General features: G+C 38.0%; 1 protein-coding gene across 1 annotated transcript in view; it reads right to left on the bottom strand.

Annotated features, from left to right (window-relative positions):
• Nucleotides 1-22453, bottom strand: part of LOC115610283 (sodium channel protein type 5 subunit alpha-like) — a 166520-nt gene extending 144067 nt beyond the window's left edge. The window contains 4 exon segments of the mRNA XM_030491527.1: nucleotides 6422-6652; nucleotides 14704-14795; nucleotides 18793-18921; nucleotides 22375-22453. Coding sequence (XP_030347387.1) covers nucleotides 6422-6652; nucleotides 14704-14795; nucleotides 18793-18921; nucleotides 22375-22445 — 523 coding nt within the window. The 5' untranslated portion in view covers nucleotides 22446-22453.
• Nucleotides 22454-22712: the final 259 nt, after the last annotated feature.

Raw genomic sequence — 22712 nt, 5'->3', positions numbered from 1 at the left:
CATACATAATAAAACACCTATTCCAGTCTCAACCTGATTTATTGCTTCCCTCTTTCCTCCCGCCTCCATAATTACTCATCACTCACTGTCTTCTATTACCACTTCAGACAACATCTCAAACACTTCAGCTCTCCCCAAACTTGCTGCATTTATTATCTGACTTGGACATCATTATTTTCTATACAGTTCTCATACAATTTCAGAATCTCTATTCATACAGTTCCATTTCAGTGGTTCTGAAAGCAAAAAAGAAGCAATTCATCAGGAGGAGCTAACAATCAGGCACAGAGCTTAGACAAGATATATATGTACACAGACATATATTTCTATGTAACCAGCGATATATGCCTCAGCATCCACACCTAGAATGTATCCTAGGGCATTATACCTAGGATATCAAAGAGGAGGATGTGGAAAGGCTTTAAAATTATTTCACATTGGCCTGGAACTGCTCCTGATTTATCAGCTTGGAACAGTCAGCCTGGTTCTGATTGTGTGCACACCATGCTCAAGATCAGTTGCTTCTCACAAGTCTGTAGTCCTGTACCCAAGAAGACCATGGTTAGGTACCACATCACTCAGTAAATCACTCTGCAACCAAAGGTCATCTATGCAGAATGTTCACATCCTTCAACCTTAGGCATCTCCCTAAGCTGCCTAGTGTAATTAAAGGATAGAAAAAAGCAGGCTCCTCCAGAAGCCACCTCAGAAAGTTCCTTCTCCAAATCACTCCTGTCACTTTGTTGGATGTAACTGGAAGCTGGAAAGACTAGGTACCTAAAATAAGGACCTAAACTTAATGTATTTTATACATCTTTTTATACATCTTTCTAAATATAGCACCTGAAGCAGGTCTAACTAGAGATGACAAAACAGGTATTACATTTATCTTTATCTGGATTTTTTTCTTTTTAATTAAAGGGTTTGTGGGGTTTTTTTCCTGTTGTTTTTCAGACCTTTGGTAACTACACAGTTTGACTTCAGAAGAACAGAAAAACCACTGCCATGAATTGAATGCCAGAAACTAGTCTAGAATAAAAAAATAACAACCCTGAAAAGTCCTGTTTTAAGTTATAAAAATAGCAGCTGATTCCTCCCAGTAAAAGGCTAATAAAGCTTAAGTATTTATTTATTTAATTATTTCAATAGTTTGGACAGGATTATTGAAAGAAAATTACAGGGTTCTATTTTATCTTAGAAGATACCGATTTTGAGAGGAAACATATATAGAACATTTTGAAAACAAGACCATTTCACAGTGTCTTCTGTAGGGTATCTATTTTTAAGGAAAAGAAAATACTGGGGTTTGAGACTATAATTTCATAAGTGATTTTAGAATAATTTTACTATTCTTTCAGGTTTTTTCCTTATGGATTCAGCACTTACATTGAGCCCTTCTCTACAAAAGAACACACTATTTAAACTCAGATTTCTATTTACTACTTACTGGCTAGTCAATAATCCATTTTAGTAATGGAATACATAAATGACTTTAAAGATTCTACAGTCATCAGCCATGTGAATCAACTACACTCAGTCCATCTTTTCTCCCTCTAAGCCAGTGATGTATCTGACTTCATGTAGCTTTCAACTCACTGTAACTCACACATTCATAAAGCTTCACTTCATCAAATACATCTTTAATTTAAACACCACAACCTAAGACAGGCTTTCAAGCATGCTATTTGAAGCTGCTTTCCTAGAAATATTTACGAGTATTGGAATTCAGCTTGCAGTTTTTGCAATCAGCTGGTATTTCTAAACTATTAACTCTCCTAAAGATACCTTATAGCTCAATAACTTTGATATTGATATATTGATTAGATAATTTTCATAATGCTGTCGACATAAATATCACTATTTTCTACTTTTTTCCCCTCTTTATTTCATTTTTATATATGAGCAGTGCTGCATCTACAACTTCAGAATCCTAGGTCTATCATTATTAATGTCTAAAAATAATCCTTCTTGAGCTTATTGAATGTAGTCCCTTACCAAATCTAGAATTGCAGGTAGGAAAATAGTTACTTACCAGTAGTCATTGTTTTCCCAGATGAATGAGCTGTGCTTCCATTTTAACTTTACCATTGGCACTTGACATTGAGAATCTTTTAGCTTGATTCTATGTAATGCTCATGTGTCTCCCATCCCACTCTCCATTCATAGAGGCAAAGAACAGTCCTGTGGGGGTGGCTGGGATACCTGGTGGGGTGCCTCTGCCTTAATATTCCTTTTTCCCATTCCTGTTTGCAGTGGTAAGCATTACTCATTGGAGGCAAAATCAGATGGGAATAACTTTCCTGATAAGCCTAGTTCTTAGAGGTAGGTATGTAAATTGTGAAGACCTGGAGTAATTTAAATTGGAGGAAAGAATAGAAAATCCTCCTGTTCATCATGAGATAGATGTGCCCACCAAAAAGCAGATTTTAGACCTGCATCTCCACTGTGAGTTGAGGAGGGACTAAGCACCTTACTAAGGTGACTATCTCACCTTACTATGACTGCTGTGCCCAGTAACTGCTGAAAGGAGGCACCTGTAGTAGCTTAGAGGAAGTTTCTTTCACAGAATTAAGTTTTTAATGACAATGCCTGAAACCTGGGAGCATGGTGGTTATTTCCTCAAAGATCAACCAAAAATCAAGTGCTACCATATAGTTGTGGTTAAGCCGATGATGATGCAAACAAAGTTTATAAACTGACATTTTGCCCCCAGACAGATGTGAAGAAAATTTCTGCCTCGGGGCTGAAAGTTGCTAAGGAAAGAGGATACAATTTAGACCAGATGCCAAGTCAGTTTTGAATAAAATAGCGTAGCTGAAGCTATCCCAGGCCTTCTACAAAGCCAAAATGTTTACTGTACCAAGTGCCTGTGTCACACAGTTATCTCTCGATAAAAATGGCTGAGAAAGACTGAAATCCAAGTTCTTATCTCTCTTTGCACATCGTGACTAAGCCTCTCAGCTATTTCCACTGCAGCACCAGGCAATTCTTCACTGTATTACCCTTTTAAGGGGTTTCACTCGTTTTTGTTTCCCCATTCAGTGAAAAAAAGGTTCAAAGGCACAAGAGAAGGCTGATGCCATTTCAGAGGCTTCCTGCTGTCCTTTAAAACATTAAAAACTCTCTCAAAGAAGCTAAAGCAAACTTTTGCTCTTCAAGAGGAGCAGAACTGGCATATCACTCCTTTTTGATTCTCTATTTTTGCTGTCCAGATGAACATATTTAGCAATTCATTTTTCCAATTTTGACTTTGAGTGTTTCTCACACCTTTATTTCTTTACATGCCCTTTTTTTTGTTTTTTTTTAAGTATTATTATGAATCTCTTCAGGTTTCTTTTTTCTGCTTTTTAGATTAGTGTCCCTGCTCCAACTAAGTGACTCAGCCACAGTGGTTTTGAAATCTCCAGAGAGCTTCTGTAATTGTCTGTGCACCCTTTGAGTGAACTCTACTTCTCAACATGTTAGCCAATTTTCTTCTCTAGTTCATCAGAATAAACACTGACACTACTCTGTTTCTTAATATATTCCTCTTTTTATCTAATTTGGTCTGCCTACACTTTAATCTAACTGTATGTATTGCTTAATTCCCTGCAGTACTTGAAATTTGGACTCTTATTAAATTGTGGTCAGTACTACTCTGTTAAACAGTCACTTCATTTCACCATAATACTTATGCAAAATGAAATATAAAGCACTATTCCATCTAGTTACAAAATGAGCCAGTCCTTCCATTTCTTATTTGCTTTAGTGCAATCGTCAACATTAAATGAAAATCCTACTTAATGTTCTTCCTAGCCTAATAGCTAAGCCACCTTCACCAGCATTTCGAGGAACACTTCATTATTCTTGTTCAGAGGTAAGTACATTTTTCCTATAAACCTACTTTTCTTCTACTTCTGCAGGGTTCTGCTGCACTGACTCACTTCAACTATTTACATCCTTTTTTCCATCCACAATAACTGATGGCTGTTTGCCATAAAGCACCACGTCTTCATTTTCAGATATTATGAAAACATGAAAACATTCATTGATATTATTATTACTTACTATTAGCAGTACATGGTCAAACTTTAATCCGCTTTAATCCATTATCTCACCAAGTTAATTATCTTTGAGGTAGGTAAATCTTCTTTAGTGATAACAAGTTTTCTTTCATGACAATATTAACCACTGCTGGATTTACTACACGGATTTATGGGAATGTCTTCTCTCCTCCTTATACCAGGACCACACAAATAAACTTGCTCATGGTATGCTGGAACAGCTGTACAATTCCACCCATTTAAAGCAATGCTGCAGCTGGCCCTGACATTAACTATGTTTTTATAGAGACTATCCAGTAGTACATTTACCCTACTTTCATTTCCAGAGAGCCAGACTATCTTCACAGCTCCATTTCATCTCTTCACCTTTATTGCAGGGCTTTATACTTCCAGCCATCCCTATTTTATCTCTCAGTGCCTCTGAGAGAGGGAGAGCAACACTTCATACAGCTGTTAGTTATCTGTGGGTGGAGGAGCCAAGAAGCGCCTTACTTCATCATAGGTGCACAGGTATCTACTAGCTCCATGAGCACTCACTCAACTCCAAGCTGGAAGCACAGAGAGTGTGCATGAAAAAACATGTCAGCAGGCTCATCACCAGTCAGCATAGGTCCAGTGTGGTTATTTAGCTTTGACGTAGAGGTCTTTCCACTTTCAGCTGACAAAAGGTTCTGAGACAGGGATAATGAGAAGACACATAAACTCACAGAATCACAGAATGGTTTGGGTTGGAAGGGACCTGGAAGATCATCCAGTTCCAACCTTCCACTAGACCAGGTTGCTCAAAGCGCTGTCCAACCTGGCCTTGAACACTGCCAGCGATGGGACAGCCACAGCTTCTCTGGGCACATGTGCCAGTGTCTCATCACTCTCACAGTATAGAATTTCTTCCTAATAGCTAACCTAAATCTACCATCTTTCAGTTTAAAGAAATTTCATGGTCAGGGTCAGTTGGAGAGATAATCCACATTCAGCCAGAGCTTTGTGAGCTGCCCTAGCTTAATGCTGCATCAACCATATCATGCATTAAAGACACTAATGTTGAGCTTTTCATTCCTGGAATTAAACCTTTCTAACACCACTGCTTCCAGGGCTGCTCAGACTGCAGGGAAAGGAATTGAGCAGAAAGGCCAGAAGTCACCAGTGGGGAATGGTGGGACTGTCTTTGGCACAATCTCTGGACCATGTAGCCTGGCTGAAAAGGTGTACAATGCTGAGAAGCCAGCAGAAGTTGGAGTCAAACTTGTGCCAGGCATTAAAGAGAGCCCTGGGACAAGCCAGGCAACTTGCAGGGGTCAGGCACAGGGTGTTTGTAGTGCAGATGGCTGGAGATATAAGATTGTAGAATACACAGAGCCAAAGCAGAAGTACCCTGTGACACTATATCACTTCCTCCCAACCGAATTTCCAGTTAACAAGTTGCCTAAGTGAGTAACTGCTTCATTCTTCTCCTCAAAATAAATAAAATACCAAAGGTCACTGGTCATAAGTTCATACCAATGCACATCAGTCTAGCTGCATCCTTCCTTCAAGAGCATGATTGAATTGTTTTAGATGTGAGTCCACATCCATTGCAATGTGTGTGGGTCATCAGGTGACCCAGAGTTTTGGAGCAGCAACAGCTGCCACTAGTTTACATTCTGAAGTTTACTTACATGAAATGCTTATTTTTTTTAAAATGTTAATAAATTAGTTCAGTGAACCTATTTCATTGTAATTCAAAGTATAGAAGACTGTAGAGTATTAAAGATTGCTTTGGCCTAGAAAACAAGCCTTTTGATAATAAACATCAGAGCACCAGATACTGCAGGATGGCCCAACCCGGATAATGAGTTAGGGCCCTAATAGTATAAGAGTTTCTTAAAAAAATGCTCTTGGGATTTTTCAGCTTAATAAATACTGAATTGCTCTGCTTCGGTTTTTTATTTTTTTAAGACTCTTAATTCAAATGCTGAAGTTTTGCTAGAAAATGAGAGAGCTATAAATTGTCTTAAAGAAACAGTGTGCAAACCAGACCCACATACAGAGCTGAAATTTTCATGTTATTGTGTAATTCCAGGAAAGTGAGCTTCAAGAAAAATATCGTGAGACACCCTAAAATTACCAATGATGGAACGAGCACCTGAGTCTGTATAATAGCAAAGCACCAGAAATACTTTTAGCATGAACTGTGAAGGCACCACAGAAATCAGAAACAGCTACCTAGGTCTTTTGAAACCACATCAACATCATGAAGAGCTGTTAGCCACATAATGCTGCATTTGCTGATTCGCATGTAGATTTTGGTCAATAATAATAATAATAACAACAATGATAATGATAATAATAATAATAATTTTGAACGACCAAAACCCAGACAACAGTCAAGAAGAGCTTACCTGGATCACTAAGAAATTCCTCTGAGGTGTTCCACACCCGACCATCCAAATACAATGTGCCATTGGTGGAGTTAAACTTGGTGTAGTCCCTGACACACTTGTGTCGCAAGTTGCCCATGAAAAGCTGAAGGCCTATGAGGGCAAAGACACTCAAGCAGAAAACGGTCAGGATCATCACATCAGCAAGTTTCTTAACAGACTGGATAAGTGCCCCTACAATGGTCTTCAGTCCTAGGGAGATAAAAGCCAAGAGTTTATAGGCTGAGAGGCTGAAACATATTGGCAGTTAGCTACTTTTCATGATGCAAATCTCCATGGAAGGGAAAGTTGGAAAGGTTTCTAGTACACGTTTGTAACTGAATGGCAGAAACAAGAGAAAGGTGATCACTATGAAGGTTTAGTTGGCTTAGTTTGTGAGGTTTAATTTGGCCTACTTTTGTCTGGACAAAAGTCTCGGTATTACTCTTACACAAATACTAATTTAAAAAATGGAGGGAAAGACCTGGATGGAAGAACAGTGAGATCCAAAAATATTCATGGGTAAAGAAAAATTGGAATGTCTTTTATATTTTCACGGAGCTGCAAGAAAGGCTGTAAAGCCTAAATTCCTCTGAATTTTGAGAATGTGAATTACTTTTAAATAACTCAGGTGATTCTGATGACTTTATCCCTCATATAAACAGATGAAGAGGTATGGAAATGTTATTTATTCCCTGATTATTTTACATATTTTAGTGCCAAATCCAGCTTGCTGTCCTAATATGAATAATTCCTCTGCTTTCAATTCATTTGCTTAAGACAACAATAATTTAGGATTAGAAAGAATACAAATAATATGGGCAATAAAATAAACATAGTGTAAACTATGTGAGTAAAACAACCTGAGGCTCCAACAATACCTGGGCCAAGTTAATTTCTTTATAATATGTTGCCAATGTAGATAAATCACCTTATTACAAACACCAAAGGCTTGGGTCACACAAATTAATTCTCCTGTGTTTCACCTGTAACACTAGCTTCAGTTTATTATTTTATAAATATATGGATATAAATAATTATACTGTTTTCTCAAAAGATATTGCTTGCTCTTGAAGTGTTCCTGGAGAAGAGCACTATTTGAGCTGATTGCATATTACACGAATACGACAAACCCCACTCTTTTTAAAAAAATACCTTTCTTTTAAACATGAGTGCTGTAGTTGGACGTTAGTATCAGTTGCGCAATTGTAGCAATTCTGCTTTTTTTTTCCTATTTATATTTAATTGTCAATAAATAGTAATCAGTGCTTCTGATGCTCAGCGTCACCAATATGACAGCAGTAAGAGAAATTGAGTTAAATGGAAAAAAGGAAATGCAAAAAGGAAAGAGGAGTTATTCTCCTGGGCAATACTCAGAAGCACATTGATTTGCTCACTGAATATGATCACACACATTAATTCTCAGTTCCCTGGAATTCCACCCTAAGAGTTTGGCAACCACAAAGACTGAGCTAGTGCTGTATAATTTAAAATACTATGAAAATGTACTTGAGGACTGTTAGGAAGGCAAAATGGATTTTTGGTCTTGCTTAATATTCTATGGTTAAAGTAAGGGGAAATCATAGTTCCTTAAAGGAGGATGAACTGCTAGAATGGCCAGCAGGTCCAGCTGTGGATTCAGATCCCTGAATCCAGCAGCCTAAAATATTCCACACCTGCATAAGGTATCAATCACCATTAGGTTAACCTGTGAATGATATTAACCTCTATAAAATGGCCATTTAACCAAAAGGGACTGACCCATCACGTGTGGGTAGTCTCCTTTCTCCACTAAATTCTTTGCCTCTTTAAAGCTAGTCTGTGGCATAGTAAAGAGGGAGAGGTTAGAGAGCTCTCTGCTCTACTTGAAAATAAAGCAAAAAATATTGCAGTACAAACATTAGACAAAAGCTGGATTTATCTTCACTTCTTACCAGAAAGGGATTTTACAAATGAGGTCAGTTCTATTCAGGTACTGAGAAAAAGGTCAGTTTTGAACTTCTGAGTCCATCTGTAGATTGGACTACCTATCCTGATGTCTAAATAAAAGCATAGCTCTTCTGATTCTCTATCATTGGGTGAACTTTATACTTGAAGTGAAAGTAGTTTTACTTGTAGCCCAATTCTGAAGGAATTCCTGATGTCTTACCCTTATCTAGACCTTTAGGACAGCCAGGTCTTAAACAAGTAGCAACGTGGGGAAAAATAAACCTGATTTGTAAATGCACTAGAGTATTTTTTTATTTTATCTAATATTTTGAAAAGTTTTTGATGATTCTCAGAATTGGCTGTCCTTTGAATGGACAGATGTTTCTGCACTGAAGCTGGTGAAACTTGTGAAACCCAAATGCAAACCAAGACTTGAGAAAGGGAAAAAAGCCAAACCACAAATTCTTTTACTGCAGTACCCTCTGTGAAATCCCTGCAGTACATTTATTTGTTTATAATACAAATACAAGCTTGAAGCCTGTATTTGTAGCATCTAAGTACACTAATTAATCTTATTCACATGGGCAAGGACAATAGGAGTCCTAAAGTGAACAGGGATAATATTAGGAAACAAAACTTACAAAATCCTAATCACCAATAAAGACTATCTTTCTCCAAAATCAGACCCCAGTATTGTTAATTTCAAGGTCATTTCATGAAACATGCTTTCCTCAATTTACTTACTAGGGTTTTAAATAGAATAGCAATCCTATACTATTAGTTTTACAAGTTCATTCCTTGCAGGTATCAAATAATTTCTTCATAAAAGGGCTTTCTGCTTAACTTTTTTTTTTATTTTATAATAGCTTACAGATTTCTGAACAGCTTAAGACAAGAATGCTTCAGTAATACAATTGTTGTAATTAAAGACCATTTAAAAACAACTTGTACTCTGCCTCCTGGACCTTTGTTAAAACTTTCCAAGGAAACCTTTGGTGAGTGTTATACTTACAATCTAACTGATTTTTCTCACCCTCTAAAAGCAAAATTTGCCTGGAAAATTAAGTAGTGTCTATCAAGTTGCTTGGCACAACACACTGCTAAGCAAAGTGTTTAAATCACCATTCATTTAAAATTTCTGTGCCTCAAACAGAAGGACTGAGGGGAAATAAGGACACCCAGAACCTCTTGCAGGTGCTCTGCATTTCTCTGAATCAATCCCATGTTTTGTAAAAGCAATGATGTTAGATGTATTCAAATTTAGAGCACTGTTAAATCTTCTAGATAAATAATCCTTCTTTGAAATAGTGCCAATGAGAGCACTGCAATATAGCTTAATAGAAGATAATATTTATGGGGCATTAAAGGCATATACTTAATTCTTACAAGTCAAATATCAAACCAGGCAGCATGCAGAAAAAAATAAGGACCTGAACCAAAGCTGAGCAACATCTACACCCGTTAATGACAATGGGTCTATAGATTATTCCCTATGGAGTAATCAATACAGGCTTTTCCTGAATCACTGAACACTTTCCACACCTCTGGGCAAAATCCTGCTTGCATGACATGAAAAACACCATGAGATCCAAGATCAGTAGGATGAGAGTTGTATAGGCAGCCTGACATCTGTAGAAAGCAAGAAGGATTTGGCCCAAACATTCCTGTTAGTGCATGTAGAAATTACCACATTCAGAGGTTAATCAAATAATCACTTTTCAAATGCAAATCAGAGACCATAGAAAATGCAAGCAACACCAAACAATGAGAAATGGCAAGATCCCAAAACACCATCCATTCCTTCTACGAGATGTGAGAAAGTATTAGCATAATTCAGTATGACATCCATACCAGATGTTGGCAACCACCTACAGAACATCAGACACTTTCATGCACAGTCTGGAAACAAGCAGGGAGAAAAAGCAAAAACAACAAAAAAGAAGAGAGTGTGACTTGCACCACGATTGTCCTCACCCAGCCTGCTCCTTCTCCTGAGGATACACATGTCTTGCAAATGTCTGCATGAGTCATGTGCATGTAGGGAGAGAAGAGTTCACTTTTGGTGAATGTATTTTGTTAATAGCCACTGAGACATGGGGCAGAAAAGGGTTTAATAGAATGTTGGCAAACTTGAATGGTTGTCAGCATTCCTGTAGACCATCCTTGTGCAGAAATGTGACTGTCATGTCAGTCTCCAAGGAAAACACAAATTTCTCGCCCCTGGTATAGTTACTTAAGTGATTTACCCATCAGAAGTATGACATTTATCTCTCTGCAGGAGGACTTCAGTGAGATTGAAGCAGTGAATGAGGGTCCGTCTCCTCCACATAGTCTTAATTCTTGTGCTCCGAGCCCTGTTCTGGCTATCAATAAAGTACCAGATAACATTCACAGCTCTATTTATAGCCTTTACACTCACACTAAGTTAAATGGGAGCTGGATCAGGCCCCAAAGTGCCTTGGCCTAATTTTCTATGAGGTCACCTTTCGCTGGTATCCTGTCATTTTATGTGAGATGCCCATGATGTACATGCCTATTCCAGAACAAGCAGTGGAGCTTCTCTGGATACATGTATTCCACAAAATCCTGGTGATTATGATGGCCTGCATTTTACAGGCTTTTGGCAAAGGAGGCATAAGAGTGTGTACCTCAGAGCTTTGTATTACCTCAATTAGTAGTTATCAAAAACATTGGTGATTTACATGCAGATAAACTATGATTCAGACCCTCTATTGTCATGGGAAGGGATCCTGCTGAGCACACGAGGACTCAGATATGCTGGCAATGGTAGACAAATGAGTGACTTCAGTGCGTTGTTCTGCTGCTGACCATGGTTCCCATCTAGATTGAAAACAAATGAATCCAGTTGCCATGGCAATGTGCAAGATGCTAATTAATAAAGAAAATCACTGAAAGTTCAAGATTTTATGCTCCCATAGAGAAAATGCTACCTATTTCTAAGCACCTGAACATAAGTGATATATGAAGAAATCAAAAACTTTTTTCTTTTAATGAGTCTGGATAAACAGATATCCAGCTACTGTACAAAGCTTACTTTCTCTTGGTAACATGGGCAACTGGAAAACAGAAAGAAATGGGCATGTTTAGTGCAGAAAACGGAAAATTGAGGGGATTGATGAAGGATATTTGTGTTGCTGAATCTCCATCTGAATCTATTCTCCCAGGGCAAATCATCTAATGGCAAAAGCAATGAGGTGCTGGAACAGACTTCTCAGGAAGATCCTGAGACCTCCATCTTTGAAGGATTGTTAGAACAAGCCAGGCAGTAAATATCATGCCAGGTCTGACCTATACTAAACACAGCCTTAGGCCAGGGGAATGGATTCTGAGAGTTTAGATCTTTCCAAATCCTGGGCGTCCGTGTCCCCTAAACATCCCTGTGCCTGCTTGCGCACTTAGAGCCAAGCATTAAAGGTAGGGCGAGATTTTTAAAAGCACTAATTGTTAGCTTTACTGACTCCCTCTGGAGTCAACAGTGAAACTCATTGATTTCCAGTGAAGCAGAATGCCTTTGAAAACCAGCCTCTAAGTGCTTTGCTGGACAGAAGCCTTACACCACAGAGGAGTTGGCCTGTTACTTTCGGTAAGCAATTTCACTGAGCATGCTGAGGCCAAGTATGTTTGTGCAAATACAACTACCTGATGGAAAAGCCTGATCGATTTTATTGAGAAAAAGCTTAGAAATTTGAAAAGGAGAATACATCTCAGCATTTTTCAGCTAAGATGCAAAAGAGGAAGCAAAAATAACAAACTTTTTCCCTTTCTAGCAGTTGAACCGAAAAATCTCATGAAAGATATTAGTGTTCATCATCTTTTCATTTTTTAAGCCTATTGTGGAAAAATTTTTCATCTCACCATAAGCCTACATTATTATTAAAAACTGAGACTGATCTCCAAATAAATCACAACGTCATGCCCAATGTCTCTTTTAGAATATATGTGGCTAAATGAAAAATGAACTGACTCCTCTGAAATTATCTTCTAGCATTAAAACCAAACCTTAGCTGTGTTTTACAGGCAGCTAGGTGTTCTGGGGCAATTTGTAGCTCTTCACATCTGTAATTTAAACATACTCAGGGCACAGGTAATCTTGACAACAAAATCTAAGGCCGGATATTCTATTAGCATATCTTCATGCAGTTATATCAGCCAATAATTTAGTTACTAGTACCCAAAAATGTAGTTATCAAAAAACTAATCAAATAGTCAGAAAGAAAAAAAAAGAGAATGTGAGTTATTATGTATTGCTTTAATAAATAATCATCCTCTCTTTTTGTTTTTCTATTAACTGACGAATGTAACAACTCAGTGTTTGATACCACTGAAGGGCTTTGGTGTATTTTTAAAGAAAGTTTTTCTGAATTTCAACACTCCATATTTATTTTTCTTTTTTTACGAAAACCGGCCAAAATTTATCATTTGATGCAAAACAAGGTTCATCTCCAACTTTGACACAGGACAGCATAAATTGCTATGTATATAATTCAGCAAAATTGACAGGCTCTGCTCTGAAGAGGCTCAAGCTTAAGACAAGATGGAAAGTGAAAGGTGTCCCCTGGAGATGGCTGTCCCTCCAAGTTAATCTTTGAATTGCTAGCAAAGGAAACCAGGAAACCCTGGGTTTTTTTCTGATTAGCCACTACTATCCCACATGATCTGTAAAACTGTTCCCAACTTTCTGTTTCCCAAGGGAAAAAAAATCCTTTCACAATGGAAATCCAATTAGAGAGAAACTCTCTAATCTCTGCTAACAGATTATTCTTTGTAAACTTGAAGTGAAAAATTAAGACAGGAACTGATTTCAAAAAATACCAGACCTAACAAATGAACATCTTAAAAGTACTCTTTAAAAGCTGTATTTTGACATACACTTTCAATGAAAAGTATCTTGCTCTTTCAGTAATTTCACAGATTTTCGTTACTTTGATGTTGGAATGAGGGAGTAAGCCCTAGAACACCTCAGTTCCAGAATTCTGATTTCTCGCTTATACTCCATGTGTGTGCTGGTGTTAATATATGTCCCTGTAAGTTTACCCTGCTGAATTTGTTTAGATTTATATTACAGTATAGGTGTGCATAATAAAGGTTAGAAAAGCCTTCCTAACTTTAAAGAGCTGTGTGTGAGAATCTGAGCAGGTCTCTTGACATTTTGAATATTTTTGACATGTAATTGCCAACATCTGTTCAGGATTATCACCGATAGGATCTACCATGCACGGTTTTTGCTATCTTCTCTACCTTGTCATGCAGGTTGGAGATGTTAAACACTGAGGCTGAATGAGACCTGTCCATAGATAATGCTTGGCAAGAAGGTATTGTCACATAGGTAGTCCTCAGCAGACTCACCTCTGCATGAATTGCTTAATAGTAGGTACTATTTATTATTTTAAGAAAAAGTAATAGAGATATAAAGCTACGAAAAAGCTATTTGATCTATGGTAAAATACTGATTTATTTTGGGGGGGGTGGGAGGTAACCATATCCTTGAAAATGTAAGAATATTTGAGTTGGTGAAATGCTGAACCTACCGAAATCAATAATGAAACTTTTTCTGATCTCTTCAGGGTCTGAAATTTAAACAATGTTTCCATCATATGCAAATGGATAAACACCATGACAAATTAGGCTATCTATGCCTGCAGTCTTGAAACCTCAGCTCATAGCACAGACTTCGATTCCTCTGTTGATGAGCTTTTAAACACAAATATGCATTTTGAGGTCATTAACCTTCTGTTTTTAAAAATCAATATCTGAAGATTTTAAAAGAGTTTCCTTGCAATTTTCATATGGTTCATGAACGGGTACTTTGTGTGTGTGATTCATGAGCCACTGCATACCACCGTTCTTACAGCAGCACTTGTCATAGTGAGATCTGTAATTTTGGAGGCACTCTAATTCCTTCTGCCTACAAAAATGGTATTAGAAAAACATAAGAAAAATGTATTCTATTGACAGGTCACATTCCCTACATTCCTCCATTTCCTGATCAGCATCTATGGTTAAGTTATTTGTAATTACTGTGTTTACTACTGGAAATGGCATGTAGGCTTTAACTGCAGCCGGAGTGTTTAACCTGATTTTCACCTGAAATGACTGAGATTGTTTTCAGCGCCCGCAGTACTCTGAACGTTCGTAAGGCTGAGACATTGCCCAGGTCCACAAATTCAGTTATGTATCTGTAACAAGGGAAAGTCACACACAGACAATGACGAAACACCAGCAAAAAAAAAAAATAACAGTCAAAGGGACAAAGAGAGACAGAGAAAGAATCACTTGTAGCTGAGAGCCAAAACGTAAGGATCAGGGCTTCTTACCTGGGATTACTGAAATAGTTTTTAAAGCTCTCAATACCCTGAAAGTCCGAAGAGGTGAAACACTGCCTACTTTCACAAATTCTCCTACATACCTGTAGAATTAAGTTACAGTTATTTGGAATTATATAGTAGAGTATGAAACTTGTCTGAATGAAGAATGCAATCATACAAAGTGGGAGTGAACACAGCTGAATGAGAGATGCATCCACTTTTCAGGCTGTTATTTGATGCCATTTGTCCCAGGTTTTTCATAATATACATTATTTCAAATGTTTCTTGAACTATTAAACTTATCTAATAGGCATCAATTATTTAAAACTACTGGGTTAACTTTGTTACTGTGCTGCTCAGCAATAAATACTTTAAAAACTTCACCATCATGTAGCTTAACAAAAAATTCTTTACATTATAGGAAACATTAAGAGTTATTTTGCTGCTCTGAAAAAATAAAATCTTCAAATACCCGCGTAATTTTCACATAATAGCTTCTGCAAACTACATATAGGACAACATCTGAAAATATCAGTGCAAATGTTTCTACTTGGCTATTTATTCTACGATGCTGCATTCTGTGCTAAAGCAGATGTTGGTTTCAAGAGATGCTTGAAATTTTACTTTGTTTTGTACATCAAATCCATGCCCTTTGGCTGCAGGAAGATGGATTTTGAATGAATATAATTGCAATCCTACTAAAAACTATTTATGATTAAAATACCAATCCCAGCTCTTCACTGCCATGCCTCTTTAGGTCATCATGAAGACCCATGCCACATCTGAGTTGAATGCTGCCAGGAGGATCAGTTATGGGATGCATTTGATTTTATCAGTGTTTTACAGAATTATTTCCTCCGAGTTAGTATACAGTAAAAGCACAGTCACCATTGTGTCCTCTGAACAAAACAGCTCTTGGACTCCTTAATTTCACTATTAAATTACCATTAAATTTCATTCACATATTCCACATCTTTTGTTTTTACACGTTAAGGAAAAAGCTCACCTGGTTATTTTACAAAGCCTGCTTAAGTGGGTTTTGTGCAAAGGCCTCTGGGGAGGACAAAGCATCCTCTCTATATCTACTAATCCAGATTATAGCCTGGAAGAGCAATATTGCTTGTCCTCTTCATAATCTCATAGGGGAGTCTGGGGAAAGATTTACCTATTTCCTCCCCTGGTTTACCCAGTGCTTGTCTCTCAAACTCTTATGCAACATGCAAGGGTGGAAAACAATATTTTGGGGAGAAGCAATAACATGGGAATATGATTTTGCAGACTAGAGATTTGTAAAAACACATTATTAATATGGGAACAAGCATATGAAGCAAATATTACAGCTGCTTGCTCACAATAGTTAGTTCTAAGATTTATTTTGGCCATTTCTTGGATGAAATTGCAGCAGACCAGTTCCTTGGATTTGGGGAGGGAGAAGCAACTGGAATTCCCATCCTGAATTTTCCTGTTAGCCAGGGAATTGCTTATTGTCATTAAGCTTTTGGCAGGGCACTTTCCAACCCAGAGTTACAACTGCCTGTCCTGGAAAGTACTCACTTGACTGGGAAAAAGTGATCTAAACAGGGGCAGTTTCATAATTTCCTACTTCCCCTTGAACCCATCCATGGCTTGCAGAGGGCCATGGCCGTATCTGCTAGCACAGGGTGGAAGAAAAGCCCTGGAGACCTGTGGCACCTCTTACTCTCTAGTGTGCTATTTAAAATTACAGTCTGTGCCATTTCTGCCCCAAAGAGGAGGCAGGAAGTTGTGTGGCAGTAACTCTAAAGCAAGTGATGGTCTTTCCACTGTAACACTTATCAGTGAAAGAATCAGATTTTCTATTAGCTTAAAACCCTCGGTCTATCTAAATCTCATGGCCCCTTAACAGGCTCTCCCATTTTGAACCCTCATGCCATCTTTTTTTCCAGACACAAAAATAGCTCTATAGCATCACACTAGCTACAAGCGAAAACAACACCAGTTACCTGTGTGATCAATATTACTTTAAATTACTTGCAAATTGGATTTATATGAAGGATAAATCATATCAGAATCGAGTCCATTATCCAATGCTCTGTCCTATCTGCTACTTGCATACTTGGGAAGGAGGTTTCATTGTACGTATGAAGATCACACCGACTGTTCAGACTCAAATTTCAGTGACAGCAAATGAGATGTTCCCAGAGGAGTTCTGCAGAGCTGGGGGTGATGCCACAATCTCCCCCCAAGCTGAGAAAATGAGATGGAGAAGATGCATTGCAAAGGCTGCAAACTGTGGCTCCCCTTGTCCTTTTCCTTGCTCCTTTCTGCCTCAACTGCCTAAAACATTCTTCCTTGTAGAACAGAGGGAACCCACGCATGGAAACTCTCCATCTTGTGCTGAATTCAGAGACCTGCAAATAAACTGACGTCCTAACTCACAAACAGATGAACTATCGTACCCTGCTTTTACCACCTGATGGGCAGCAGAGCAGGCTGGTGATGCTTGTGTTGTTCTATCCTGCCTCTCAGTGCTGCAGGAGAACTGTACTTAGCACTGCTTTAGGCAAAGTTCAGCTGAGAAAAATACCTAATGTGTGCTGACCTCCAAAAGCTCCTCCCCATCTGCATTGCATTTTTTGAAAGCTTATCACAATGGCCAGATGTCAGTTCAGCCAAATCCATAGGAATGCAGTAACAGATACCAGGATCAGGACTACAGCTGGCTATGATCCAAAGCCTACTAAAATAAATGGAAGTCTTCCCAACAAAGTCGACATAGGTTTTACACATCTTCATGCTGTTCTGCTAAATGCTGCTAAGGTTAATAGAATCATACACTATCTCAAGTTGGAAGGGACCCATAAGGATCACTGAGTCCAACTCCTGGCTCCTCACAGGACTACCTAAAGCTAAACCATTCAGCTAAGAGCATCATCCAGACACTCCATGAATATTGATCCTGATCCCTGCACCCTACCTGAGGTGTGCTATCAACTTCAGTGGCCCTCACTGGTATTTGAACTAAGGTGGGTTGAATATTTTTTCCCAATTTTGGTTCCACTCAAATATAACTGGCCCAGGAGTTCAGCTCAAATGAAAGTGCTAACAGCCTTGCACCTCACTTAACACGGTGAATTACAAGGTTTAAAGATGGCAGCAAGAACTCAACTAAAACCAGAGCAGAATTGAAGTATCATTAAGCAGAAAATACAGGGAGATCAAATGAAATCCTTCTATGATTCGGAAACGGGGCCTTTCAGGGCATATCTAACCTGATTCCACTTGAAGATGATGTGTTTTTCACATGTTTTTCTCTCTTTGACTATGAATAAAATCTGGATTTCTAGCTCAGATTTCTGGTTTTCAGCTGGAGATACCAACAGTGTCAGACAACTGCCTTTGGCCAGAGCTTGAGCTGACCCTGAGTCTGCTGCGAGCTTTGGCTGACTGCTTCCCTACCCCCGTGTATTTTTAGCTGTCTAGATGTCACAAATCCATCAGCTCTATCAAAGGACCAGAACCCCACATGTTCTCAGTGAACTCTAATAATCTAGGTAGAAGTATACATTTGAAGGGGAATATCATGGTGGGGGGGCAAATTTCTATTCCCAAGATATATAACAAGTTTCAGAGGCCTTTAAATCAATTCTGTATTGCAGTAAAATAGTAATTACTTTCAGGGTGAAGAGGGTTTGTGAAGTGAAGAAAGCAAAAACAGTTTTGGTTGTGTTATGGATAGATAGAGTATAAATAGGTATTTAAATACATGGGTATTCAGTCACACTTATAATACTTTCTATTCAGGGGTCTAAAGCTTCCCAAAACTGCATTAGATACACAAGTATTATTGCAGATATACAAACAGCTCTCCATGGAGCACAGAGAGAGTAAATAACTTCTCCAAAGTATTCCAGTGAATTGAGAGAACAGAATTGAGAATTCCTCTGACTTCTTCCTCTGAAACCACTCAGGAAAAAAACCCTGTATCCTAATACACTTCAGCATTTTCTCATTGTCAGTACAATTTGAGTGAAAAATGAAAAAGAGAACAGCCAGACAATTTTTTAAAAGTCCTACTGCATATCACTGCCTTGAAAAATGTAACGGAATGCTACTTACGCCATAACAATAACACTGAAATCCAGCCAGTTCCATGGATCTCGAAGGAAGGTGAATTCTGTCATGCAAAATCCTCTTGCCAATATTTTTATCAATGACTCAAAAGTATAAATGCCAGTGAAAGTGTACCTGGGGAATAAAGTGGCCAAGATAAGCAAAAGCATTAGCAAGCAGTAGATGGCAGGAATGGCAGAGGCACACTCAACTCGATCCTGCTCACGAGACACTCCTGTCCATCTTGTTGGGGTTGCTCATGCAAGTCATGGCTGTAGTACTGGACTGTGCATGAGCAGCTTCATGTGTGACCCAAGGGACATGTAAGAAATAGGAAAACGCTCATGACAGCCACAGAATGAAGATCATTTTCACCAAAGGGTGTGCCTTGATGAATCCTCTCTCATTAAGTCAAGCATAAATACTAACTATGCTGCTAAGCTGTGCTACAGGACTTTTGAAACTCTGCCTGCAATCACCAGTGAAAGAGGAATGGATTATGCCCCATTCTTTGTTTTTTCTCTAATTTAAAGGTGGGTGGTTGTTTCATTCATACCTCTCATCTCTTCCTGCTCAGGACATTTTAAAAGACAGCAGGTTAAAAAAATGTCCCCACTTAGTTTTATTAGCTAAAAAGGGTATTCTTCTTGCAACTTCCCTGTTCGCTATCCATGGTAAATCACACCATCCCTCAGAATTAAACAACAGAATTCCCTCACTGAGAAAGAGTAAAACAACTCCCACCCGAATACTATACATAATAATTTTGATCTGCTTGACAGTAAAAGACACACAAGGGTGTTTTTTTCCCATAGTAAGACATTTATTAACAACAGCCGCCTGACTGTGATGATCTTGGATAGAACATACATCTTACCTTTTGTAATAGAGATGATACTTATAATAAAATTTAGCAAATTCTCTGTGGAGGACAATAATATATCCGACTTACAACATTCAGATCTCTATTCACCCAGGGATCTACCTACCGTCAGAGATGTACTTCAGGGCATAAAACATTTCTTTTTTAATGTTTCTACCTGAGACATGTAGCCCAATGAGCCTAGGTATTCTAGGCCACATCTTAATAAAAATAATAAATGTTTAGTATCCGCCACTGGCGTTCCCTACCCCTTTTCTACAAATGAAGATATAGATGATAGCAAAGCCTATTAGAAACACCCCAAAGACACGCCTAAAATCCCATAAAACACAAAGTCAGTCATGATGTTAGGGGCTTTCACTGTAAACGCTATCTTGAGCTTTCTGTTCAGTCCCTAAACATCAGCAGATATAATGGTGCCATTACACATAAAAAATTATAGCAGTTGGGATTCTTGTTCGGTAAAAAAAAAAAAAAGGTGGTTTTATAAGGAAGAACTTCATTATGCATAAAACGCAAATGTTTTCTCTCAGCTGTATTCCGCTGATCTGCAACAGGGCACACATACAAGATAGTGGCAAATCTCTTGCTCTCCTGACATCATGTCACACAGTAGAGCTAGTTACACGTTATAAAACCTCAGCAATGCTTCGTCTTAAATGGAGATTCATAGGACAGGTTTTGTGCAACAGTGGGCATTGAATGTTTCTCACATCTCCTCTTCGACAAGACACCTAAGGATGATCTTGTACCTGATTTTTCATGACTCCTATTTAGTTTTGCTCTGGTATTTCAAATATAGGTCACCCATGTGACAGTCTCCTTAAGCATGTGTATTCAGTAATACATGCAGAAAACACATGCAAAGAACTAAAAAAAATACTTAACGGTGCATAAGCTCATTAAAATGATAAAGCACTTGTATTTATTCAGCATGTCAGATGGTTTAATTGATTGTACAATCATCATCTAATTCTAAATGGATCGGGCAAAGTCCTCCAGCAACTGAGCAGCTTCTTTAACAACAGAAAAATTTTTAGTGGAGGGAAGTTGAATTGATTTCTTTCTTTCAAAATGGTCAGGAAAATGTTTTAAAGGAAGATCTAGGACAAATATTTGCACAAGGTTACTCTTGTGTCCCCTGGTAAGTCTCTGGAACAGCAGAACAAAATGGATTAAATGTATTGTTTCCAAATCCGATATTAATCAATTTGAATTACAGTTCATTGGGTTATTGTGCTCCTCAAAAGTACTTGCCTTTGATTTAATTCTATTCATTTGAGGAGGAAAAACTATGAGGTATGAGGAGACACAGAAGAGGAAACATCAAAGTATTTACCGCATGCTGCACAAGTCCATTTGCATTTCTGTTCTTTCTTGCATGCCCTACTTGAGGCACTGATAACATCATCCCCATTTTCCTGCTTACAGAACATACTTTGTTATTTTTTGTTTTGTTGATATTTGATATTTAATATTCAAATTCCCAGCTGTAGACTCACTGACCAAATTTTGGCTTGCATGAATGAGATGTCCATGCTTCAGCTGAATAAATATGGCTATGGTACTGTACGACAGTCTGAAATAGGAAAAAGGACAACACTGGGGGAAAAGGAAAGTCACAGGCATACTTGAGGGTACTACCCTATACAGAAATACATGAAACATCCTGGGATTAGGATGTTATTGTGATCAGATGAAATATTTGGTTCAGTGTTGTCTATAATTAGTAATTTATGGCCTAGAAGATGTGCCCTGCATGATTTTATGAAACCTAAAATAAGGGCATTTTACTGTCTTTCCTTACAGCCCTGAGTAGACCAACCACCAGGCTATGGAGCAGCAGATGGCTGTGTTTATCATATGTCAGTCAAAAATAAAAAGTGTGTTCTGATTGGTTCAATGAGCCAAAATAATTGTTTAATGCACTGTAGGTTGATTAGCTTGTGCATCTGGTATCTGTTTCTAAGAGGAATATTTTAAACCAACTTAAAGAAATTAAATGGACTTTCTGAAGCCAGTTAGCCTCTTTTAAAATTAATTAAAAAAAACCCCAAAACCATCCCCCCCCCCCCCAAAAAAAAAACAACTCTTCAAGTGATACATTTCTTGGTTTGGGTTTTGGATTTTTTTTTTTCTGAAGGTTTGACAAACTAAAAAGATGGGAACCCTCCTAAAAGCGTTCCCAGACAATTTTATTCCTGCTCCTAAAGTATGCCTATCAATGATTACAGGGGAACACTTCTTGTGGTGAACTCAGTCCAAAAGAAACTTTTGCTTCCAATAAGTTTCAGATTAAGGACATAACTAAGTACATCCAGGAAGTATTTTCTGAAATAATTCAACTTAAACTCCATCTGCCTATTCTAATGTGCCCAATCATTGAATCTCTTGCATGGGAACTGTAGAAGGCTGGACAGTTTCAAATGGAGTTCTCATCATATGTGCTTTCATTCAGCTGTAGGATTGCAGGAGCATTTAGCGGTAAGTACAAGCTTGGTAGACGAAAAATTGTTAGTTTACTTAATAAGGGAATTTTCACAGGCAATAAACCCCTGGAAAAACATTTTGTCAGGACAGATATTATGGTCAGTATTACTGGAAAGAAATTAGACCACAGCAAACAAGAGGAAAAGAATAATATAACAAATAGAAGAGGAAGGACAGGGTAAGGACAGGGCAGCTGTAAACCAAAGGATACTTACTCAACATATTTATTCCAGGACGGAGTCTCTGATTGTGCCATGAACACACAATTAGTTAAAATAGTGCACATAATAAACATACTGAACAATGTAAATAAGCAAATTAAGGAAAGCAACTCATATGTTGTAAGACTTAATAAATTTTTGTCATTTTACACAGGATGTGACAGCTCACTCATGATTTGCAAGTTGCTTAAAAAGGACTATAGACATCTATTTGCAAGTACATAAAGAAACAAATTATTATATAAACATAAAAAAATAAGAAGAATAAGGAAACCTTTCCCACTTTTTTCTTTTGCCTACATTTTTTATACATTATACAGTAAACAAATGTA

The sequence above is a fragment of the Strigops habroptila genome, chromosome 1, assembly GCF_004027225.2.
Source record: "Strigops habroptila isolate Jane chromosome 1, bStrHab1.2.pri, whole genome shotgun sequence".
Taxonomy (NCBI): Eukaryota; Metazoa; Chordata; class Aves; order Psittaciformes; family Psittacidae; genus Strigops; species Strigops habroptila.
This window is presented reverse-complemented; position numbering and strand designations above follow the sequence as displayed.